The 25,624-nt window shown below is 37.1% G+C and overlaps 1 protein-coding gene across 3 annotated transcripts in view; it reads left to right on the top strand.

Moving 5' to 3' along the window:
- Positions 1-25,363, top strand: part of TASP1 (taspase 1) — a 79,422-nt gene extending 54,059 nt beyond the window's left edge. For all 3 annotated transcript variants that reach the window (XM_063152538.1, XM_063152539.1, XM_063152537.1), the window contains exons 11-14: positions 509-619; positions 10,094-10,204; positions 13,760-13,833; positions 23,879-25,363. In XM_063152538.1, coding sequence (XP_063008608.1) covers positions 509-619; positions 10,094-10,204; positions 13,760-13,833; positions 23,879-23,974 — 392 coding nt within the window. In that variant the 3' untranslated portion in view covers positions 23,975-25,363. The remainder of the gene's footprint in view (positions 1-508; positions 620-10,093; positions 10,205-13,759; positions 13,834-23,878) is intronic.
- The last annotated feature ends 261 nt before the right edge of the window (positions 25,364-25,624 follow it).

Here is a 25,624-nt window from a genome sequence, read left to right as displayed (position 1 = left end):
ACAGGAATCTGTATTAGGAGTCCAGTGACCAGCCACTTTGGCAAAAAAAATGCCTGAATTTTTGTATTCCTTTGTTGATAAAGGCTGAATCAGATGGACTAAGGAGAATATTCTGTCATGCAAAAGGAGAGAGTTGCATGCAAGGATCGTTCCCAAGAGAATGATTAGTAAGAGGATTTTATCTGGATAGAGATGCTAAGTCAGAGACAGTGTTGCTGTTTCTTCTTTCTGTAATTTTTGTTTATTTTTTGTTTGGTTTATGACTTTGTGGAGTCAAAATTTCAGGAAAGTTGTGAGAAAACCACTGACTTACTTGAATTTTTGAGTGACTTCCTGTCAACCTTTTCAAAAAATAAAAATGTATGGCAGACACTTGTCATTTGCATCACTGTGAAGAAACTGTCATTATTTTGCATAATCACAGCCAAATTAATGTGATGATATAAATTAATTACAGGGTTTCTTCAAAGTCATATCTGTATTTTGACTATTCTTGATATTTCTTTAGGTTGTGGAGAGCACCTTGTGAGGACCATACTGGCCAGAGAATGTTCATGTGCTTTGCAAACAGAGGATGCCCACCAAGCTCTCCTAGAGACTATGCAAAACAAGTTTATTGGTGAGTATATGGCCCACATTGCCTAAGTGCAAGTAACTTTATCAGAGATATTTATTCTTGTGATTTCTGTTTAAGCCTTGTGTTGCAGTTGGCTTCAGATTTAGTCTTGTGTTACATCTGAAAAATGTTAAACTACAGAAGAATATATTAGGATATTTAAAGGAAAACCCTTGGAAATACCTCAATTGTTCTGTGAGTCATAGAATACCCAGAGAGGTTTGAAGAAAGAATTTCCTGTCTGAATCACGAGCTGTGGTGTACAATTGCATATTTTAGAATTGATGAGTTAGGAGCATTAGTAAAAATTATTCATCATGTTAACTCTTTTAAAAATAGTAGACTTCAAAACCATTTCTTGTTCTAATTAAATGCTTTGGACAGACAGATTCTGGTTTGCTATTTACATAGTAAAATTAATTTCTTGGAGAAGTGAAATATACTTTGTTAAAAAAACAATTTTTTATTTGATTTAAGAGAATTGTATAATATATCTTCAATTTCTTATAAATATATATATATTTTCTTTCCTCAAATCATAACCCAAAATATGAAGGTGGATTTTTAAATAACCATAAAATCTGCTTTTTTGAAAATTCCAGTGGAGCTTCTAGTGTATATGTTGACTTGCAGTGTTTTCATAACCCCTTAAAATTTTTCAAGCTTTAGAATCCACAGACAATTTTCATCTTGAAAATTCCTTATGGACAGCATAATACTTGTACACTGTGCTGCCAAAGCTTGTTGTGTGATACTTTAATTAGAACTGAAAGAGGGGCATTACACAGCTTTTGGGGTCCCAGGGACTAATGCACTTGGTCTTGGCAAGCAGTGCATTGCAGCTTCTTGATTTCTTTTTCTAGTGTTGAATCCATGTTAGATTTTGCTTCTGATATTTGACTGTTTGAAGGGAAGTCACCTTTCCATTGGAGACTGCACTTGATAATCTGCTGCTGTACTGTGGTCACTTCTAGGTATTGTAAGAGTGCAGAACACTCTTATGTGTTCCTCAAAAAGATTCTAATCTAAGCAGGAAAAATGTAGCTTTTTATATTTAATTGCTCATTCCAGTGCATGGTGGCACAAAATTAGGAGTTTGTGTACCCAAAAGAAGCCTTTAGGAAGGATGTTTGTGATAGCTTTGCTAATTTCTAACCTGCTTTGTAGATGTTGTATGGAAGTGACCTAACTTTAGGAAAGTCAAATTTTATTCCATGCTCTTAAAATTTATTCTGCTGTTTGTTCTAAGAGTGCTAAAAACAAGCCCAAATTGTACGTAGCCTTGTGCCATTTCATATTAGTGCATGTACATACACAAGATGGAAAGCTACTGATGAAGTAATTCATAGAGACTGGCTGATAAAAGCCCAAAATTTAAATTGTTTTAGTTCAAGGTGCCTTCTTTGAATTGCGTTGAGTTTTCTGGATTTTCTTAGGTTTGGTAATGGTTAGCTAAAAACACAATTCTCATTTTGCTGTTTAAAGCAAATGTATTTTGCCACCACTTTGCATATAAAATGTTTACTGGCTCCTCTCTGATACATCCATTGCGTTCTTTAGTGGAAATGTGAAAATGTTTCTGTTGGAGATAAGAGCCTATTAAATGTTGCTGAAGAATTTGTTACACCTGAGCTATCAATTGTAGAGAAAGAGGAGCTGCATAGATAGAGGTACCAGGATATCAGTGTAGTGTGTTATTGCCTTGGGAAAACACTAAACCCAGCTAAACAGCAGAAAGTGAAAAGAGTGAGAGACAGGATTAAATTGAAAAGAAGATTTGAAAAAAATTGTAGTATCTGCTCAGTTATACTCAGTAGTATCTCAGTTATATTCTGGGCAGTGCTGACATGGGGAAAAAAGATAACGCCACCTTTCTTTTTTGTAAAGATGAAGTGCTTGGATTAGAAAACGTAAAATCTAGTTTGTGCTCATCTGTCTTGTGAATGAAGACTGATGGAGGAAAACACCAAAATCCAGATACATCTTGCTGGTTACCTGTGACATAGTATTGAGGTTGTAGCTGGTAGAGAAATTTTGGCCATCTTGGCAATTCTGCAGATGGAATGTCAAGTTACACGTGGCAAATACAGTGCAACAGTTAAAAACATGCATGAAAAACAGTAGGTTTCTACTAATTAGGTTTTTTGCTGTGGCTTTTTATAAGTGATGTGCAAGTTGATAGCCCAGGATGTGTGCTATGGTGCAGAATTTCTTACAGTGAAACATGAGGATAAATGGGGTAATAGACTGCTTGCTGATGGCTTGGATGCTTCCCTTGCCTTCCTTAGAGCCCTGCTTTGTGGTCTTGTCAAACTGTCACCAGAATTATAATGGACCCAGGCATTATAAAGGACCCTGCATTTGACAAAGCTGAGCTAGAATGTTTTATCAGACGTCAAAATGTGTGTTAGTTGTATCACAGGGATGAACAGCTGATTTTGGCAGTTGCCATCAGATTGTTGCTTCCTGTTTACAGGACTCTGAGTCTCTGCAGAGCCCTGGGAATCCTTCCAGCTAGGGAATGCCTGGCTTAGACAGTGAGTGCTGTTTAAACAGCAGGTGATGAGCAAACTCGTGTCAGATGTGCTTCTCTCATCCTTTCTCAGAGCCAGCTTACTGTGGAGAATGCACAACTGCTGGTTGAGTCAGAGGTGAGAGAAATGAAATACAGACTTTCTGTAGATGGAATGGGCGCCATATCTTTAGTCAAAGAGTGCAGAAGGCTTGGTTCACAGTTAAAGAATGGTGTTCTGTAAACACAAATACCTTCCAGACAGAAGAAGGGAGGATTTTGTTACTCATCATTCCTTTCAAATACAGCCAACTTTGTGTTTGTAGACTCTAATGTAGACTTAGAGTAAATATTTGTGTCATCTCATTGGCTGGAAATCTGGGCTTTTAACAGTGGCAGCATTACCAATGGTACTTTAGAACTTCTTATGAAGTATTAGAAAATAATGAGCTGAAAGACATAGTTGGAATGTGATATTTGTTCTTTCCTTAGCAGAGATCTGTTTGTCTATTCTTGCATTTTTAAACTGCACTTCAGTTGAGCCAAGTCTGCAGCAAGGTAATAGCAGAAGAATAATGCTGACACTTTCCCTTCTAAAAATGTAGTGTCAAAATCCTCTCTTCTGAGCAAGACTTTGGACAGCTAAGAATCATAGAAAATTAATTTCCTGATTATTAGTTATGCTTGTAGGGGAGGAAAAAGCCTCATACTTCAACAGTTACAAGACTGTGACTGGCACTGCACAGTGTTGTAGTTACTTTATAGTAGATTAGTTTCCTTTGGTGCTGGATCGCTCTAAGTGTTGTAGTATCCTTTGTGGTTTTCTAGCAGAGGAAACAAACTATGGAAGCATTATTATGCTTCTCCATGACACAGAGAAAAGGATTTCAGAAGAGAATGAAGTGATCCTGAAGTTTCATAAACACAATGTGGTGATGTTCCACAAGGATTTTTTTATAGGTCCTCTCTATGCTTCTTCATGTCAAAAGCATTGGGATTTTATTAGTCTGTTGTATCCTCAGTTATTTAATTTCTTAAAACCTTATCTGTAAGTTTTAAAGTGCAAATGTTTTCTCTTGCAGCTTCTTTAAAAATTCAATATAGATGTTGTAACTTGATGTATCATGAAATATAAAGACCTCTGATTGAGACAGCTTGTGCTTAAACATTCACCAAATAATGGTGCATGAAATTAAAAGCAGGCTTCATTTAGTGCTTGTTATATTTGGAGTTTACTGGGATACACAGCAGAAATGGCGGCAAACAGCTTCACTTCCACCACACTCTGTGCACAAGCTGACAGTCCAGTGGCCAAGGTGATCTGTACCTGTTGATCTGAAAGAGCCAGAATTTCCCTCACACAGTGCCCAAGAAGGTTTAGAATTGTTTAACTGCCCTCTGTTAAAACTGGGGGATGCTGAAGCACTTAATTGATTACATCACACCACAGCCAGTGTTTAGACCCAAGTTCTAAGCCTTTGAAAGCTGATGTAAACAATGAAGCTGGTAATGGTTTCTCTGCAATGGAAGAGTGTGAATGTAGCACATCTGATGAGCAGCTGGGTAAGTGTAAATAAAACACTTCATTTACAGCTTGGTGTTGAATCTGTGCTAGAGTGGTTCTGTGCAGTAACTACAAAGGGGGAAAAAGGTGCAATATGAGAAGTGAACAGCTTCATTCCCATGATCTGGAGGGACCAATCTTCATCACAGCAGAGCTTTAATTTACAAAAGATGCTAAAGACAAAGTGTTCTTCACCTGTAACTGTAGCTCCTGCAGAGCAAGGCTGAATGCTGAGGCCATTATTTGCTTTAACACTTGCAAAACTCTCAGTTCTGTTCCTGATCAGCAGCTGAACCTGGGTCATGGTGTTCAGTTCTGGCTGCTCTTGCAGAACTTGATGGGATCGGGGAATGTGGAGTAGCTGTGATGACCTGCTTGCTTGTTTTTGAGAGACCATTGCTACAGATTAATAACCTACAAAAATACATAAATAAAAATGTAGTGATGCTTTCTCTATGTCACATAGTAATAACAGAGTAGTTGAGCTTTGAAGGAAAGAAAAGTGTTTTGTAAAATATAATTTTGTGACTAGGGAAGGTAAGGATTTGACCAAAACTAATGAAATACAGGGTTTGTTTGGTTTTGTCTTACCCCTTTTCTCTGCTGTGGCCAGTCAGTGTTAACATTATTAGTTAATGCTGCAGTTGGAATTTTACTTTGGATCTTTCATCCCACATTCCTCAGTGGTTCTGCCAGCGTAACTGGGAAAGGAACACTGGGCTTCATGAGACTTAAAATGGTATTTAAAGTCCCAGCTTTTTGTAATTTTGTCATTAGCAAGCTATTAGATCAAAGATTTATCCAGCAATTCTGTTTTATTGCAGTGGAAAACAATATTTTTGGTGTATTTTAACTAAATTTTGAATTTCTACAGGAAAACCTATTTTTCTGAAAAGTACAGAGTGGCTAGGTTCCAAATAAGGAAATGTGGGCATGGCTGAATCCCAGATAAGGACATGTGGGTGGAGCTATGCCAAATAAGGACATGTGGGAGGGGTTTAATTCCAAATAAGGAAATGTGGGCATGGCTAAATGCAAATAAGGAAATGTGGGCAGGGCTGTGCCAAATAAGGAGATGTGGGTGTGGCTAAATACAAATAAGGACATGTGGGCGGGGCTAAGACCAAATAAGGACACGTGGGTGTGGCTAAATTCCAAATAAGGAAATGTGCATGTGGCTGAATTTCAAATAAGGACTTGTGCATGGGCTATGACCAAATAAGGACTTGTGGGAGGGGCTATGCCCAAATAAGGAACTATGGGAGTGGCTGAAGTCCAAATATGGTCATGTGGGCTGGGTTATGCCCAAATAAGGAAATATGGAAGTGGCTGAATTCCAAATATGGGCATGTGGGCGGGGCTGTGCCCAAAGAAGGAAATGTGGGTGTGGCTGAATTCCAAAAATTGTGTAGGAGGTGGGAGCCAGATCACTGTTTCTTTCTGATGAGAAACCATTCTGCCTCTAATGTACATGGCAGTATTTCAGTTCCACTTTTTCTCCTCCTCTTGAAATACTAATTAAATGTGTATAGAAAAAAGTCATTAGCTATATTGTTATTTTTTACAAAAGTCTGCTCTGTTATTGTTTTTCTCAATGGATTGGCTGTAATGAATGAATTTCAGAACTAAATTAATGAAATATGTTCCTAACCTTTGAATTCAGTGTTTTGAGAACAGTCAAATTAACTTGTGTGTATGGTACATGGATTCTCATTAGAAATAAAGTATAATAATGTACCAAAAAAAGTATAATAGTTTTCTACCATTATTTTTACAGATCCAGTGATGGATGCATAGCATTCAGCTGTGTGGAATTTTGCTTGCTGTAGACCTACTCATTTGCACTGTCTAGTTTGATAAAATACACTCTTTAGCATAATTATAATCATCAGTAGGTCCACATATCTAGAAAGATCTTTGTTTTAAAAAAGTATTATATTTTAATCCCTCTTTTAACATTTTTGAAAAATTGCTTTAATTGAAAAATAAGTAACTTTTAAACAATATGCATTTCAGCATGTATTTAATTTGGCTTAGGGTCTGGTTTTTAAGAGCAGAGGAACAGCCTGAATTTACTGTAACATAGAATATTGTAATGTTATTGTAGGCAGCTCATTTTTGACGCTTCTTAGAGATTGATTCTTTACAACTTAGGCAGTGAATTGGAGACATAAACTGTATTGTCGCTGATTTTGCAGAGATGATTTAGCTGAACTTGCTGCTGAAGGTATCTGGGACGGGAGAGGGTGGAGTCACTCAATTTCCTTCTGATGTCTGGGAATGGAGGCCTTGAACAGAAACAGGGAGGCAGGGTGGCCGTGGGTGGGAAGATCCTGGATCTTTGCAGGGTAGTAGTGCAAGTGACTGTGTCCTCATTTGCTGCTTGTGTTTGGAGATGGAAACAAGGGGGATGTTCTTTTTTAGACTTCTGCCACCATTCCAGGATAATGTTCATTCTGCAGGTAATGATGAAATGGTGTAGAAGATCAAAAAGGCAAGCAAGGCTATGTTTTTGTGTGTAGGAGAGATAATGTCTCCCGCCATTCTTGCTTTGTTTGCATAACACAATTTTTAAAGACATTTGGTTCAGTGTTTCATTCAAATTACCTGCTAAAAATCACTTTAAGTAATTTTATTCATCTCACACCAGTAGACCTTACAAAGTTAGTGCAGTGTGACCTGGTTTCATGTGGCATAAATAACATTTCTTCTTAGTCCAAGGGCCCAACCTGTGTTATTCTTAAAGAAGTCAATGTCTTGCCCATCTATTGTGTTTTGTGGGTGCTGAAATTAAGACTTTTATCACACTTTTATCAGGAGCACTGCTGTTAAGTAAATCCTCTTCTGGAGTTTTCTAGTTGCAGTAGGGTGGCAGTGTACTTCAGCAAAGGCTGAATTAATACAGTCAGTTTTCCAACTTTTGAGTGGTCTTCAAAGCCTTTGAGTTTTGTGGACTGGTAATAAAGTTTCCATGGTGCATTATCATTGAAGGAAGTAATTTGTTCAGAAAACAATTGTGTGCATACTTAGGGCGGTATAATGGACACCATGTTGAATGTCAATAAATAAATGCTATTTATGCTGACAGAATTGGGGCTCTCAGTTCTTCATGTAGAGGTTAAGCATCTTTTTGGATTAAGTTGTAAGCTGAAGACTGTCTTATGTGCTTGAAGCTCCAATTTAAATTACTTATTTAAACCCTTTTTCAAAAAAAACCACTTACTTTGAGTGATTTGTTTTTTTTATTCTGTGTTTCACTGAAGATGAATATTTTGTTCCTGCAAAGAAATCCCTGTAAAAATGGAAGTTTTTTGATGGAAGTGCAGTGTTACTGTTCTGCTGCAGAGTCTCTGCAATGAAAGAAATATACCGCTAAGCCTTGTGAAATTTCAGAAGACCATATCCAAGTTACTCAGATTGCTGACAGTTTGGTCAGTCATGATGGCACATTTGACAAAAATACTGGGAAAATGATGAAATATATAATTAGCTTATTTACAGACTGCTCTTTCATCTCTTTTTTTCAGAGTGCGGGAGAAACAAAATCCCTAAAATAAGTGATTAAACTAATGGAAGCATTTCTAGAACAAGACTTCAGTGGAACCAACTCTATAAACTATAATCAGTAGTTGCTGTCTGGTATTATGTGCTCTCATACAGTCCCAGTGTTTTACTGTGTGTGCCCTTGAACACGCTGTCTGCTGTGAATGCTGTTTGCTGGCTGTGTTCTGATGAAGTAGAACATTTTTAGCCATTCTAATTAAAGAAATAATTAATATTTTTCACTAGAACCGTGGAAGAATCTTTCACAGCTCTTGAAAGGGAAGGAGAAACTGCTTATTAAAAAAAGAAACCCGAGCTTCTCTGTCTCTTTGCAATGACTTTTCACCACAGCTTAGAGAGCTTGGACTTTTCACCATGGCTTAGAGCCTAAATAATTTGTGCAGTTTAGTGTAAGATTAGGTCTGCAGACCGAGTTCAGGTAGAAGCCTTGTCTTTGAAGTGCCTCATTTTGACTTGGGTGGTAAAACCCTTCACAACTTTCCAAGCCTTGTGTTTCTATTTTAACCAAACATATTTTCCTGTTTTATCTTCTACCTTATCATGGGCTGGATTCTTGTTTCACAGGGACTTGGTCACAGTCAGTGAGTAATACAGGAGGTGTATTACTAGGTGTAAGTAGTAATAGTTCTTTTACAAAGCAAGTGGCACTTTAAAGATAATAATCTGTTTGCATTAAATTAACTAAGATATTATTGTTTATTAAGCACACTGCATTTATTATCTTCCTGCAATGTGGGCTTCTATTGCAGTGGCCACCTTGTATCATTTTTCAAGGTGGCTGCTCTAATGTTTAGAGAAAACACAATGAAGCTTTTAGTTTTCCTTATGGTAATGCTCAAAGTTGTTTTTTATTGGGCAGTTTTGTTGTTATTTGCATTAAAGGAGTAATTTTAATCATACAGATAGTTGTGGGCAAGTTAAAGGAGACTAATGAATAGATCTGCTCTTAAGTTCTAGTGGCTGGCAAATTACAGTGCCCGTACACTAATTTATTTAAAAGAAAGAATTGAAAAGAATTACATTATATGGCTGTTGCAATTGTATGTTCAGTTTTAAAAGGCATTATAATGCAGATGTGTAACTAGCATGTCCATGGGCCTAAGTGCAAGAACTTGATTAATTTTGTGGCTCAAGACATTTTAAATTGTACGTAAATTATACCATTGTTTCTACATTTAAAGCAATAGGAATCTTATTTCAAATTGCAAACCAGAGAAAAAATACTTAGACTTGGTTCAGCTACCTTTAAAGCTTTTCCAGCTTCTGATAGAAGACTCTTGTGTCCTATGTTGTAAATTAACAACACAGGAGCCACTGTAAAAAGGACAGCAAGGCAGACAGTATAGCAGTTCCATGATGCCTCTGTACAAAGGGCTTGAAGTTGGCAAAAAGGAATAAACTGTAAAAATCACCTAAATTTGCTTGATTTTTTTTAGATCTGTCTTTATATAATCTATAGAACAGAAAGAGCTAAATATTGAGCCACAACTGTTTTTCAACTTGACACACCGTTTTTCATTATTATATTTTCCTTGGTCCATCCAAATTACATTTGAGGTTTGCACTCACAAATATAATTTTTAATGTTTTTGTTGTGTTCCATGTAGCTCTTCATTTTTTTGATTGCTGGTGAATTAGTAGATTAACATTCCAGAAAATTATTCTTTTGAAACAGTAGGAAAAAGAGAACTGATGCTTTTGTAAAAGCACTGTTTGAGCTGTCATTTTCAACCCTTAGTGACAAGATTAAAGGGAAAAGGCAGAAAGTCAAATTAAGAAAAAAATGCCCAAGAAATTGTTTCTCTTGCAAGTAATTCTCCCCCATGATTTTGGCCAGGTTCACCTTTCCTAGCCAATGAAGATGGTGTGCTCGGAGGTGTGATCGTTCTCCGCTCCTGCAGGTGTTCAGCAGAGCCTGAATCCTCACAGGAAAAGCCAACTTTACTAGGTAAGGAATTATTGCTCATTTTAATTTAAAATGAAGGGTGAAGTGAAATCTCTGTGTGTGTTTGAAAGCCACAGAGAAAACAAAATGGAATTGACATTGAAATAATAAAAATCTATAAAGTGAAAGAGGGAACAAACAAGGCTAATATTAACAAAACTCCAGAAAAGAGCATTCTTTCTGACTCATCATTTCTAAGCAGAATTGCCATTCAGAGGATTGTGTGGGATCCTTCTAAACCTATGGCATAGATACAACAGTTGCTTGTGGTGAGGTGGGATGTGTTCCTCATAGGAAAAATTGCATTTATAGCTGGGAGTAATGCATGTAGCTGTTTGCTGCTTCTCAGTAGCTTAATTTTAAAAAATGCTTTCTAAAAAGTTCTTTATCCCTCCTTTTTGCATAAGAAAATATGTGAATTTGGAGAATGCACTGAGAATTTATAAGGAAAGTTGTTTATTCTTGGTAATTGCCAGGAAAATCAGTTTAAATAAATCACAGTTACTATTTGCATTTGCACCAAACAGAACTTTCTGCTGCTCATACTGAAATCACCTGGACTTTGCCTCTCCCAGTAGCTGTCTGGTTCCAAAAAGGTTTTACAACCCTTCATCCCTCTTTCTGTCGTGGAAACACAATCCCTCTTGCTGCTTTATGGCAAAAAAGTGTATTATGGAAAACTGTCCTGTGGTTTGTGTGGGAGGAACAGATGGGAACTGAAGGCTGTAGATATGAGCAGAACAAGGTGGAAATACAGCCCTGAGACAGTAAGGTCTCTCTAAGGGAAGGAATTTGGGATTGGGGGCATATGAATTACTTCAGGATGACACTTGTGCCATCTCCTTTCCTGTGGTGCTCCTCAGATGTGCAGCTATGTGTGCATTTATTGGGTCACATTGACCTATCTAATGTTACCAGAGTTAAAGTGTTTTTCCTTTGTGTAATACTCTGCTTTATTATTATTTACCCATTTGTGACATTACCTAGTGCAACAGCATCCTGCAACATAAATTTTATCCTTAAAAAAAGAGTTAAGAAAATGAAAATATAAGTCTGATTAAGTAAGAACAAACAAGATCAATCTAACCTCCAATTCCTGAGATCTGGAAGTGAGAGAATTTTTTTCTATTCATGTAATGCTTGTCACTCATGTAAGAGAACATATTCTATTCATGAAGATTTGGCACATTTTCCTCAAAAATTAATTTATAAAATCCCCACATAATGTACATCATAAGTAAAGACTATTTGTCCATTGATTTTTGGTTTTCTTTCCACTGAACTAGCAGAGATTAATTGTAATACAGTGCTTTTTCTGTACCATGGAAATTTCCTATCTTATAATGAATGCAGAGATAATACACGATTAAACATATGTAGTATTTTTGTTTGTTTGGACTGAAAATAAATTGGTTAATACTGAAAAACTTCATGTATAGAATAAAGAACTCATGTCTTTGTTACAGGAATAATCTTTATTTATTTTTAATATTGAAAAAATGGCAAGGAAGTGACTTATTAAATGGTTGAAAATATACTTATCTGAAGATATTTCATATGTAATTTAGAATTTTCAGTATAGTTCACTACCTATAATGGCTAACAATAAGGTTTCTGCTAGTACAAGCTGCTTTTGGTAGTTTTCAAAGGCAAAGATACAATATTTTGAGGGTATTTATTCTGAACTGTTTCTCAGCTTCTCAAAATTGAAAGATAGGAATTAAAATGAAATTAAATTAAAAATTAATTTAAATTAAATTTAAATTTATTAAATCTAAATACAAATTTTAAATTTGTCTTTAAAAAATATGCTTTCACTGGCAGTGGAGCATTTGAGGTGCCATGGAGAGGTTGGGCACCTCCAACACACATTGATTGTGCTGGATATGTTTCACTCTGTGAAAGCTTTTGATTCACCTGTGGTGGTATCTGTCACAAATCTGTTGTGGGGGAGCAGAGTACACACCTCCATGAAGTTAATTTTTCTTTTATGATTATATCTGCATATCTGTCAGAATCTTCAAGTCTTGCTGGGATCACCTAACATTTGATCTCCTGCTCTGGTTTAATTGCAATGCAAGGAGATGTGGTTCAAAGGATAAGTGTGCTCAGCAGGCTGTGACCTTCATCCTAAAGGAATGTGAGGAATAGGAATGAGTAAAAGTTTTAAACCCATCCAGGGATGCTTTTTTTGCAATATGTGAAAATCACTCTCAAAAGAAATCTGTGGAAATGTCTGTTCAAGGCATCTTGTGTAATTCATGTAAGACACCTCCCATAATCCAGAGAAAGAATTTGTGCCTCAGTGCATTTTTTTAAAGCCTTTTACAAAATTCTGTGAAATGCCTTAAATTCTGATCAGCTGGTTTTTTTCTTTCTCCCCTTCCAAATTATGGACTTCATGAATACAAAGAAAAATGACCATGACAGAGAGCAGGAAGAAAACAGTGTGGCAATTTATAAAGCTCCACTAAGAGAGAACTGAACATTTGAATGCTGTGCTCTTTGTCTGAATTTTGTGTTGCAGCTGAGTAGGAGTGTGTTTGTGTACATAAAGATACCTGCATATGTATCAGGCAATTAGAGATTACTGGAACAGGCTGTTAAACAGCTGATAAATCAGAACACTTTCGGACTTCAGGACAGCTCCTTACTGGATTAACAGGCATTAATAAAACTTGTGAGCACTGATTAGTTTTCTTAATCATTATCCCTGCAATCCATGGCAGTGCTTTAGGATATCTAACCCTGATATCCTAAATTAGCTGTGAGTGCAGTACCAGAGAGCTGCTGTTGTTTATCTGGTGCTGGAAGTCCAGGTAATCAGACCTGGGAGTGCTTTGCTAGGGGTTTCTTCTTCATCTTTCTTTCCTCTCTCACCTTTAGTGCTCCTTACACTCTCCACGAAGAAAGGGTGTGTAATTCAGCATACTATTGAATCCAGGACTTCCTCTGATTTTGCTAGAAATCTCTCTTACTGTGCATGTTACTCTGTTTCCATCATACTTCTCTCCTTTTTCTGCTGGATAATTTTGCTTTTACCAGATGTCTTTCCTGCCTGATCCATATCTTCAATTCCCCTATTGCAGATTTGAATTGTTTTGCATGTGTGCCTGTGTCCTGCTTGGGATACAGGCTAACAGCTGAGTCTTTACCTGCTGATACTGGGTCACCTGGCTTTATGCTTTTGTCTGGGTTTGAGGCAGGCAAATAGAAATTCTGTCAGCTTTTTCTGATGGGTGGAAAAGGCCACTGCATTAGAAGCTGGTCCATTTTTTAACTGCAATTGGAGTTGATGTATTTTTCATCTTGGATGCTCCATGTCATCCAAGTAACATTCTCATTGTGGTTCATAGTTCTGCAGTGTGTGACTGTGAATACTCAGGAAAATTTTGTTTGGTAGCTGTTTCTTTTGAGATTTAATTGCTCTGTTAAGTAGTTTTTGGTCTTTGTTTTTTATCCTTGCTGTATTTGTTCCTCAAGTCACAGTCTGGTTCAATTGCATCTTGTATGTTAAACCAATGCCTTTTTTGTAACTTCTTGCATTTTCCTTTCTAGTGGAATTTCTGTGGAGCCATACAACAGAGAGCATGTGTGTTGGATATATGTCTGCACAGGATGGCAAAGCTAAGGTAAGCCATGAGGAACAGGCTGTAATACAGTAGGATGACTGCAGAAGCTAAGGAGAATTTGAATTAATGATAATGAAATATATAAGAAATTTCTTTCTCTAAGAGAACAGAAGTAATGGTTGCATAAGCAATTAAATGTGTCAATTGATTAGGCATTTCTAATTTCTTTTTTTAATTGCAGCAATTGGCAACCTTATACTAACATATGTTCTATGTCAGGCTAAGGTGCCGCAAACACGTCCATTCCCTCTGCTGACAGTATTTGTACTTAAATAGCTTTATTCATCTTGATTCAGTTATGCTGGTACCATATTTTTCTGAGGGCATGTCTTCCTTTGGATAAAGTAATCGCATCACCCAGGAAGATATAAAACAAACTTCAAGCAAGTTCCTAGAGTACCCTCTGTGATAAATAATTACAACATTACCATCCATGTTTTCAGTTTCTTGGGGCCTTATAATTGATTTTTAATGAGAGAAATATTACAATAAATTTGAGTTTAACAGTGAAAACTGGAGAATTCTGTCATATCATGATCAAGGAGTAGGGATTAATCAAGTGGATGAACCATCCATTCTTAGGAAAAGAGCATGCAAGGGAGAAAGAGTATTTGGAGAACAGGAATGAACATGGGAGAAGCTACAAGCAGAGACTGCAATGGTTTCTTGTAGACATTCATGCAGAGGGGATGTGACCAAGGTAATACAAGAATATATATATATATATAAGAATATGCATATATAAAGAAGAAAATCAACGTCAGGTATTTTACCCAGCAACACTGATAAAACACTCTGTTTAAAGTACTGGAATGGATGAGTTCATCTTCAGCATGTAAAATGGGCAGGAAAAAAAAGACAAGAATGCCCCAGAAAGACAAGATAACAAGCAGCTGATGAAGGAAGTGCTGGTAGAGGTGTAAGTGAAGTATTTGCTTCATTTTTGAATAACTTAGGTACAGTTCTTCCCAGATATCTATATATGGATGAAAGTGTGGTTTTACTTCTTTTCTTAATATTTGTTTCAGATTTAGTTGAAAAAAAGTCCAAACTGAAGTTAAAAGCTCAGATTGAACTGAGTGGAACTAAAGCAAGTTCAGGCACAGATGTTCTAGTATTTGCTAGTTAGCTTTAAAATTGTTGTCTTGTGTTTGCAGTGAAAGAATAACTGAGAATAAAGGATGTTAAATGTTTCCAGTGTGCACACCTGCCTGTGACTTACAATGTGAAGCTCAAAATGTTATTGTTTCTTCCTGGTAGTGTCTAATTAATAAATAAATGCTAAATATGAAATCTGTCTGGCAATGAGTATTAGCATGACAGTGCCGTGCCCAGAGTTGCTTTCCTACTCACAGTTGCAATGTTTGACATCTGGTGTGCATTGTTTTCATACTGCTGGTAAATTCTCCAGCTGGTAATCCTGATTGTGCTGACAGACACAGCTGCTCTTCTTGGATCACTTTTAAATTATGTTTTTGACCTTCGCTGAAGAGTTAATCCCCCTCCCTTTCTTCCTTCTTTGAGTCTGTGGCCACAAATGCTTTCCAGAGAAAAACCACAAACGCTTTTGCTGCTGACTTCTATTGATCAAAAAAAGTCTTCTGTCATAAAAGCTGGAATTTTGTTCTGCTACAACTAGGACTAAGTTATAGATGGAAAACTGGGCTTGAAATAGAACACAATGTATTGCAAGTGAAAAAAAAAATCTCTGTTCTTTAATAGAGTGACTGTTTTGCTACAGTTAATTTTGAGTGCTTGCCATGAAAGAATAATGGGATAAGAGTTCATAAAAGTATAAAATATCACTTGTTTATGAGGACCATAGCAAAATGATTAGGCAGCAGCTTGTAAGGAAATATTTGCTTTCCTGTTTTTCTAGGGTGGTAAAGACATTCAGGTTTTATTTCTTTCATCAGTCTAAGACTTGAGTTTTGTTCTTAAACTGAGGGGTTGTCACAGTGCCTGATTTTGAACTGGTTCAGTTTTTTACTAGACTAATATTAGAATCATAATGGGGTAGATACTAAAGATAAAAGGAACCTGCTTTACTATCTTAGTGTGATTCTTTGGGCATGGGAGATTAATACAGTTCATAGTAGGAACTAACAAATGGTGGTTCTGAACACCAGCTGGAAACTGTGGAGGTACAGGATGTCTTTATGACAAAGGCAAACAGGGTTGGTGCAGCTCACCTGCAGACGCTGGTGTGCTCAAGACAGAGCACAGTTATCTGTCAGCAGCTCCTTAAAAGAGGAGTGGGACAGAAAAGTGGAATCAGAGACTTGAAATGGTTTGTACACTCTGACCTGCTGGTGCTTCTGGCTTCTACAGCATGAGCTCTCCAAGCACTGTTTTGGAAGTACCCTGGCACCAGGGGTTTGTTTGCTCCCTGTTTAGTCAGGACTGGGTTCTGCAGCTGGCCTCTCACCTTGCCTGAATGTTGGCTCACCAGCACCAAATGGCTGAGCCTGCAAGAGCTGTGCAGTAATAGTGGCTTGATTTTAACATACTTTCTGGAAAGGTGTCCAGATTTTTTTTTTTTTTTTTTTTGCCTAGAAAAGTCATAATTTCCTGTTGGATTAAAGTGTTTGGGTGAATGTTGCTTTAAGAATCCTGCACAGTCTTGCCAGATGAACTAAGTTCACACCTCATTGCTGACACAATCACCTCTGTTTGTGTGTCCTATCAGCTCTTTCTGGATGCTGGAACTATTTCAGCTCCTCCACTGCTTGTAACTCTGGAAGTGTCATCTCCAGCACCTGCACAGTGGGTGTCCCAGTGGCTTCCCTCAGATTCTGAGGCTACAAACAGCTAGTCAAGGCACATCTTAGCGGGTTCAGCTGTGCTTTTCTTTTTTTCTTGTCATCCTTCTAAACACAAGAAGCTTCAAAATCACTTGGTGCCAGCATTTGTCATAAATTGGATGTGACAGATCTTTTCATCTCAGTATTTTGGCTCTTTCCTATACTTCTTGAACTACCCTGCACCAGCCTACTAACCCAAGCTGGTGCTTGGGAGCCTCAGTTATCATGAGCTTAAGGGGCAGACACACTCTGTTTTAGGAGTTTCTGGAACCAAACCTTCCTGAGAAAATACTGTGACAGGTTGTTTCAACATCAGCCCTGTTCTTTGGAAGATGAATGGGCGTCCCAAAATCTCTTGAAGCAGAGGTCTTGTATTGCCACCTCTGTGATGGTAGAATTGTCACAGTAGCTGATGCTCAACTCTTTCTATCCATTCCTGAGGCTGTTGGAATATTCTGGGCTGCAGCAGAAGTTTCTGGCTGCAGCTATGAGAATGCATAGAAGCAGATAGAAAATATTAGTTTGTGGGTTCCCTCTGTGTTCACACAGCTCCTCTTGTAGCAGTAACTGCTGCATCCAAAAGGTTCTGACTTCCAGAGTGAAGGACTGGGGGGTTAAATAACTGCAAGAACTGAGGAGATTTTTTTTTTTGTGATTGTGTTGTTGACTCATGGATTACTTGATATGAATTTAAGCAGTTATTTTTTTTTTTTCCCTGTCCAAATTTTCTTCTCTTTCTGAGATGCTAGTTGGTCTTCAGAACAACCTTCCAGATGCTTTGGTTTTTTTGCAGATCCATAACAGATCTAACAACTGTTCATAGCATCAGCTAAAAAGGTCACACTCTTACCAGGGCTCTCCCTTCTCTAACATTATTCTGGAGGGTTCAGTTATCATTTCCTATTCTCCTGAACTGACTGGGTTATGTTCTGAGAGCTGATGCATTTTTGTTGTCACCACTGGGGTGGTAGCTCTCCTCTAAGGTGTTGCTTCTTGCAGCTCTGTCCATCCTGTCATGGATGATGTGCAGTACTTTAGGTCTTAACAGTTTATGTAGCAGTTGGTAGAGCAATTTGAGTGTCAGTTTGCACAAAGGGCTTGCAGACCCTCTCCCATGTAATCTGGGGTGGGAAGAAATAATTCCTCAATTCACCCATAATGTGATTTTAGATTAAAATGATGAATGGGAAGGAAGGGTGATAATGGTTCGGTTGCACAAGTTAATTGACTCTTCTTGGTTACAAAGACTTCATATCTTCTTGTTCCATGTCTGCTTGCTCAATGGAGGATGCTTCAAAGGAAAATAAATTAATTCTTCAATCTCAAATGAGAGTGCAGTGTATGCCTGCAATGTGAGTTCTCATACAGCGACATCTCTTGAAGGTTCTGGCTATGGGTAGGCAGCCTTTCCTTGATTCCATGTTGTGTATCTGTGCAAAGTCAGACAGGGACCCTTTCATCTCAGTCAGGGTCTGCAGAGTATTTGTTTACTCAAGCCCTGCAGCATTCTGTATGCAGAAAGTGTAAGTGGCTGAGATACTTTTTCCTGAATCTGAGCAGTGTCTTGTCGTGGTGATTGAGAGTAGTTGCTGGTGGCTGATTTTTCTGCTTGAAGATAGGTAATTCCTCACTTTGTTGTCAATAGTATTTGAAGTCAAAGTCCTTTTTTCCTAGTGCAGGATCCAGTCTCAATACCACCAAAATGCACTTCTGGTAATTTATTTAAGTATTTAAAATCACTTATCAGCTTACTATGTTTCTTAGTATTTATAAATCAGCTATATGATCTTTATAAGCATTGCAGACTGTAAATGTTGCAATATTTTTGAGTAGTAGTTCAGACTCATAGATTTTAGTTCTTCTAACAGCTGGATGACTAAGACAGCAAATTTAAAAAGCCCAGTTGCAATATTGAATATAATCCAATTCAGTTGCCAGTTTAAATCTCTTTTTGGCAGCTGTTCAGTTAGTATAACATGAACTGCTAAGCTTTATGTTATGGCAGGTTTTAATAATGCAAAGCTACATAGGCTGTTCTTTCCATTCTAAAATGAACCAAATTCCCAAAGCTTTGCAAGACACAGTGCAGCATTAGAGGGGAGTGTTGCATATTGCTGTGTTTGCAGCAGCTCCTGTCCACACCAAATGTTGTGGTTGCAATGTTCAAACAGAAATTTTTATCTTGACAGTTAATTTCATCTGTCACTATGAGCAAACATAAACATGGTGGACAGGGAGACCATCTCCAGTTCACTTTTCCTGTGGAGCTGTAAGCTGTCATCATCAGATTTACTCGCCTTTACTGATGTTGTAAAATGTAGCAAAAGTCCTTCCCTCTGTGTTTGAAGTGATACATGTGACAAACACTGATTGTAGTGATTGCTGTTGGTTTTCTCAGGGTGAGCTTCTGTATTTGACTTTGTGAGTGAAAGGTCTGTGAAAGCCCTTTGTCAGGAGAAGGGCAGCTTTCCAGTGCTCATGGGGTGAAGAAACATATCTTGGAAGAATCCTAATTCTAATTTGAAAATTAGTGGAAAAATTTACCAAGCCTGTTTAGTGAGCAGAAATATAAAGTCCAATAATTCAGTCATTCATTTCAGACTACAGAGACACTCTTGTAACTTCATGAGGCAGGAGAAGTATATGTCACTGTTCTTATTCCTTTAATCTTCATGCTTGTCTGGAGACTGGGGAAATCAGTCAGAAATTTTCATTTGAAAACTACTCTTTGCATCCAGTTCTCTCATAAAAAGGTTTTTCTGTTTGTTGGAAACAAATAGAAACCTATTTGTGCTAAGATACCAGTTAAAATGTTTGGATCATAGACCTTCATGGAAGTTAACTGGCTGTGATATGAGAAGAGAAATTCACTTTTTGGGTTGGGTTCTTGCATAAAGCCAGCAGTTCTGGAACTCTCCCTGGATTTGGCTGAGAGAGGGAAAAAGGGAAGATGGGACTGTGTGTGCAGCTATGCAGATATAAATGCAATAACCTTAGCCCTGCAATTCACAGTGATACAAATCACATTTGAAGATTCATGACAGAGTTTTAGAATACCTCTACAAAACTCTGGCATGCTGAGCTGATTAGATGATTTGTTGGTATGTGTCTTTAGGCTGTCTTGATATAGGTATGATTTAATTAAATACATAAATAGTTAATAGTGATATACTTACCCACAGAATGAATTTGAGCTTGGAAAACTCTTAACTTCCTGATCAACCTGTATGTAAAATAATTCTTTTCAGTGTAGTGAGACCAGAATTACCCCATCACTGTGTCTTTCTGTTGTTTCCCAGCAAGGACAATATTCTGGATCCTCTCTTTCTATTTGTTCCCCATTTTTTTCTTTTTTATGATTTCACCAAACAAGATTCACATGGATTTTCTGATAACAGCAGTTGCCAGTATTTAGTGGGGCACCTTCCCCTGCTGTACTACAGGTGTGCATACAAGCCATGGTGGAGGAGAGATTACCGGGAGACAGAGCAGCAGAGTTGCTGCCAAAATGGGCTCTTAACTGCTTAGAAAATAAATTCAGAATGTGTGGTCAGATGGTTCTCATGGTGGAAGTGTGTACCCAGCTAGAAGGCTCCAAATTTCCAAAGAATATGTGAGTTTGGTGGTACTTTTTTTTTCAGGGAGCAAAGCTGTAGAAAGCAATTTCCTTAAGGATATTGTACCTTTGGTCTTTCATTATATTTCATCTCTATAGTGTAATGAATGGAAAAAAATTGTTTTATAAATTATTCTGTCTAAAGCACATCCTGAGTGTGTAATAAGAGTGCTAAACACATGAAGTACTCTCTAGATTTGCTTAAGAACTGAATGTGCTGCCATCTGGTAGTTGTACTCTGTCCTCTTGGCAGTGTTTGATTTCAGCTTTCTCATGCAGCACTGTCTCTTGGCTGAAATTTTATATATTCATTTTATATTGTATTTATGTTTTTAATGACAGAAAAAATCTCTAAGTGGTTGTGACAAACTGATACTTTTATGTGAATAGATGGAGGAGACTAATTCTTTAAAAGAAAATAGTTTTCATATTCCTTGGTCTCAAGGTTGTTTCAGAATCCTTGTCTACAAGACGTGAAGTAATAGAAGTCAAAAAGATGAAACCATATATTGTTCCTGTGGTGTTGTATTCCATGAATTCCAGAAAGAGCTATTAGTTTTTTAGGCAGGGAACTTTGCAGTGTGCATCAGAAAGCACTGGGGGAGAGTAACATTCCAGTGTCTGCAGCACTGGGGTTGGGGTCAGTAGTTTCATGAAGTTGATTTGGTTAGGAGGGAAAGAGGGAAACACTGAGTGTTTGGGTAGCAAGAACACAGAGAATCAGCATCAGAAGGTTGGTTGGCTCTTTTGGGCTTTATAGAGGATTAGGAAGCAAAAGATCAAATGTTTCTTCTAGCATTTACCTTTTTTCCTGTGGAACTGTGGACAAGAGGTTCCTCCTCAAAGCTGCAGTGAAAATCTCTGGTGACTGACTGGTGTCCCAGATGTTGGTACCTCATCTCCTGCTGGACCCTCACCAACCTTGCTTTTCTCTGGGAAGGCAAAGCAAATCAGAATATTCTTGGGACTGTAAAATGCCTATATATGAAGCTGAACATGTGGATAACTCATCATTTCTAATCTACCATTCTTTGACATGCACTTTCCTCAAAGAGAGTCTTCTGTGGAGTTAAGTGGAGGATTAATTCAGGAAAAATATTTCTTTTCTTTTTTTTTTTGTGGTCCCAGGCACAATTTCTTCCAGGTGTGGGTTCATTCAACTTGTAAAGCTCACAGACTGATTGAGTTCAATTAAAACCTTGCCCGTGTTCTTCTTTTTTGTTTGCTTTTTTATTTTTAAGTTTCTAGACTCTCAACCTAATTGACTATACAATCTGGACTTAATGTAAAATATGATGTTGGGATATAAAAATGTAACGAATTTACAAATAAGTACTGTGGTTAATTTAAAAATATTCTGTGTTCTTTGATGTTTCTTTTTATTTACTGGAGTTTGTTCTTATGGTTAAGAACAAGGGAGATACAAATGTAAGAATTCATTTGGGAGTTTTCTACAGTTGTCTTGACGTGGCAATGTTACCCTTTCAAATTATTTATTAAGGAACATCTTAAACATTATCATCTTAGATCTGTCTCAGTTTTGTTCTACACAAGGCAGCCATTGGTGAAAGTAATAACAAGTAGTCAGTGTGAACCAGATCTGTATTTACTCCATCATAGAAAGTATGCAAATAAACAGGATGCAAGTAAAGGCTTTAAGAAATGCTTTGTTATAAGTGGTTTCAGTCTTTCTGCAAATGGAAATCTTCAGATGATGGTGTACAGTGGTTTGGGGTCTTGTGTATGGGAAGTGTGTTCCTCCTGACATAGGAAATGAGGTTTTCTATAGGAAATGTGGTTTGGGTGGCTATTTAAGCATGGATACTTGCTAATGTATTAATAGATAGTGACCACCTGCTTATCCTCTCTTGTACATTTTCCTTCCCTTGCTCAAAAACTCATTAGGATTAATTTACTGGTTTGCTCTGATTGCAGTACCTCACTTAACCAATGGCATTCTTCCTATGAGGAAGCAAATTTGCTACCAAGCCCATCAAACAATGCTTCTTTTTATACTGTCATCCTTTTCATTTAGAAATTTTTACAGACCCGGGAAAATATCATTGATCTGTCAGTCATAGAATAAAAAAATATCTTTTTTCCACTTGATTTTGTTACTTTAATTTTTTTTAATTTATGAAATGACATCTACAGAAAAATTGCCAGTTACATTTTGAGGGAAACTGTAACAGATTTGAACAGATTATTTTGTTCTTGGAGTGGTAAATCACAGTTGTAACTGAAATTGTTCTGAAAGCAGGAACATGTTCATATATCAAGCACAGAATATGTTCATATATCAAGCAGGAAAGACAGAGATCAAGTTTTAGCAATAAAATGAAAACATTGAAATGTTGTAAATTTAATCTTATTCTGTGGTTTAACTGAAAATAAGGCCACCTAAGTGCAGGCAGCAGGATGCCCACCCCCCGCCCTTATCAATAAAGGAATTTTTAAAAGCTGCTCAAGACACAAAATGTTTCTTCAATGTAATGAGCTGAGTTTAGAGTCTCAAATCACTTTCTGCTCAATTGATGCAAATTTTTCTTACTGAACTTTTACATTTGGACTTTTGTGACAGCCCCTTAACAGTGTTAACAAACATTGCCTTATTGCAAGTTATACATTTTGCAACTGATCAATCTTTTAAATGAGATAATGTAAGTACAATCAAATATGTGCTGGGCTGCACTTAGAGGAAGCTGTAGTTTCTAAATGCCAGCAATGTTATGTTGTGAGCTTTTTACCATAGTAGGAATAATTTCTAGTTCCTAATTTAATACAACATGAGCAGTTTTCACAGTGTAAAAACATGTGCAAAGGGAAATAAAATGTCATTGCTCTTAACAGTAAGTCAGAATATCTTTTCATAAGCAGATGCTTTTGCCCATCAGTAATAAAACATACCCCAGTATATAAAGGATCATTAACAGATTTTTAGGGTCACTGAGTTACAATTCAGTTATAAACTGGAGTCTTGTGTACACAGACAAATGTACCCACTTCCTGGCTGAAATGTTCCAGTGCCTTCTCAAAGGCTTTTCAAATTTTCTGTGAAAAAGATGCCTATTGGCAGAAACACAATTGTGTTTTGGGTTGATTTTTTTTTTGGTAGGTGGCAACAGGAAGTCATTGGAGTTTTTAGGTGGATGTGTAGGTATTTTATGCAGCAAAATTGCTTATTTGCATCCTGATCACTGCAGTTGCCTTATCCTCTGAAGTGTTAGTTTGTCAAGTATTTAATTCTGTCTGAGGTTTCTCAAAGGTGTATTTCTGTATGTGGTAGTAAAGACTTCTGAATCACCCTAAGAAATAGATCTATAAACCATGAAATGCCATAAGTATTTTCTTTTTCTCTTCACTCTGGATATTTCTTTCTACTTTCAGTACATTGATTCATCCAGTTTGCCTTTTCTATGCATCTGTCCTGGTCTTTCTCTTCATGTGTTAAACATTAATGCAAACAAAATAGAAACAGAATCTCAGTTGCTTTTCAAGTTGCTTTGTAGTTTGTCCTCAGACTTCAGTGAGGGAAGAGCTTAATTGTTCAATACTTAAAAGCTTACACTGTCCTGCATAATTTTGCCTTTTCTCAGTCCATAATATTCTCTTGACTTCTCCACAGACTCACATTTCAAGACTTCCTCCTGGAGCTGTGGCAGGACAGTCCGTGGCAATAGAAGGAGGGGTTTGCAGGCTGGAGAGTCCAGAAAGCAGCTGATTCTTCACTTCATTGCAGAGAATGTGAATGACTTTGTACAATAAGGGTTTTTTTTGTGTTTTAACAGATGTTGGAAATTCTGCTTTGGTTTTATACTCCGTATTGCAACCATGTGCATCACAACTTGAGACAAGTGCTGCTGTAGTTTATGTTCTCACTCTGTGAATGGGGGTTGTGTGCATGTTCATTTTGTCCCACAAATAAAATAGGAACACTCCCCAGTTGTGCAAAGATCATGTATAATTAATGATTGCATTTTCATTTTTCTGTGTTGAAAGATAACCAAAAGTTAAGAAAAAATAATTTAAAGATACGGTCACAATTGTCATTCATATTCTAAATTTAAAAGTAACAGGCCTTTGAAGTGGCTTTATAATTATGCAAAAAATTATTATGGTTTTTAAGTTTCTTAGTGGTTTAAGGAAATCCAGAGGTGATTTAAACATGAGTTGTTTTTTTTCCTCTCCAGTAAGGAGGATTCTTTTTTTGTTCAAAGAATGGTTTCAGTGAAACAAACTAGAGCAAAATTAAGGCTCAATTTTTTTAAAATAGTCTTATAGGTCATATCTGTGTTCCCAAACCAAGATGTTAATAGCTCCAAGCTGTATGTATTGCAAAAAGCTATATGAAGATAATGTATCGTTCCGCAGTCTTTATGTATAATGGAATATTACAGTGTAAATAAGAAAACAAAGTTTATGGAAAGATTCAATATTATTCTTCACTTCTGCTTTAAATCTATTTTTAAGAGAGGTACAGAAATGAACATATTACTGGATGGGAAGTGCAATGTGTATCAAGTGGCTGGTGGGAGGTCTGATACTGAGCTTTGGTGTTGATAAAGCAACTTCCTGGTGTCCAGCTGCAGCATGGGTATTTATAACTGTGTGTAATATGTATGTACTGTGCAGAAATTTACTGTAACTCTTTTGATACCTTGAACAAACCTGCAGTGTAAAACAATGTAATCCTTGTCTGCCTCGTGAAGCGTTGGCAGATGAACTGCCATTTGTCACCAGTTTGGCTATGTGAGCCAGGTTGCCCAAGTCCTAAAAGCGAGTTCTGACGTGAAACCTTCCACTCAGTCCTTTTTCCTTCACAGCACTGGCAGCAATAGAAGACTTTTGTAATTGATTCATTGTCCTGATAAGTATGCCAAAGAGAAACTAAAATAGTTCATCCTTTTCCCTGGTGGATATTTGATAATTCTGTTTTCAGAAATAGTGGATGAATAGATATTCAGACTGTATTTGCTTAATCAGGCATTGTACTTGCCTGTTTTGTAATATTGTGCCTGCCTATAACAGACATACTTGACTGATGAAATGGTTATATTGATTGTAGTACCAATCTTTCATTGAAAAGAATAAAAATTTTTTAATGGCCTCAGTTAATTTTCACTATTACACTACAGCATACATTGAAAAGTTGTCATCTTTATATGGTTTTTTAATTGTGACCTCAGCGTAGCCCTGTAGTTGAAGATATTTCAATACAGTTCTGTAAAAAATATAAATCAGCAGCTTTCCAGATTGCACAACAACAGCATGGAATGTGCCTGTCCTGAAATAGTTTGTGCTGAAATACAATGCTTGAGGTTGGATCCTCAGTGGTGCTTTCATGGTCTGAGGAAGTGAAGGACCCTTCACT

The sequence above is a fragment of the Melospiza melodia genome, chromosome 3, assembly GCF_035770615.1.
Source record: "Melospiza melodia melodia isolate bMelMel2 chromosome 3, bMelMel2.pri, whole genome shotgun sequence".
NCBI classification, from domain to species: Eukaryota; Metazoa; Chordata; class Aves; order Passeriformes; family Passerellidae; genus Melospiza; species Melospiza melodia.
This window is presented reverse-complemented; position numbering and strand designations above follow the sequence as displayed.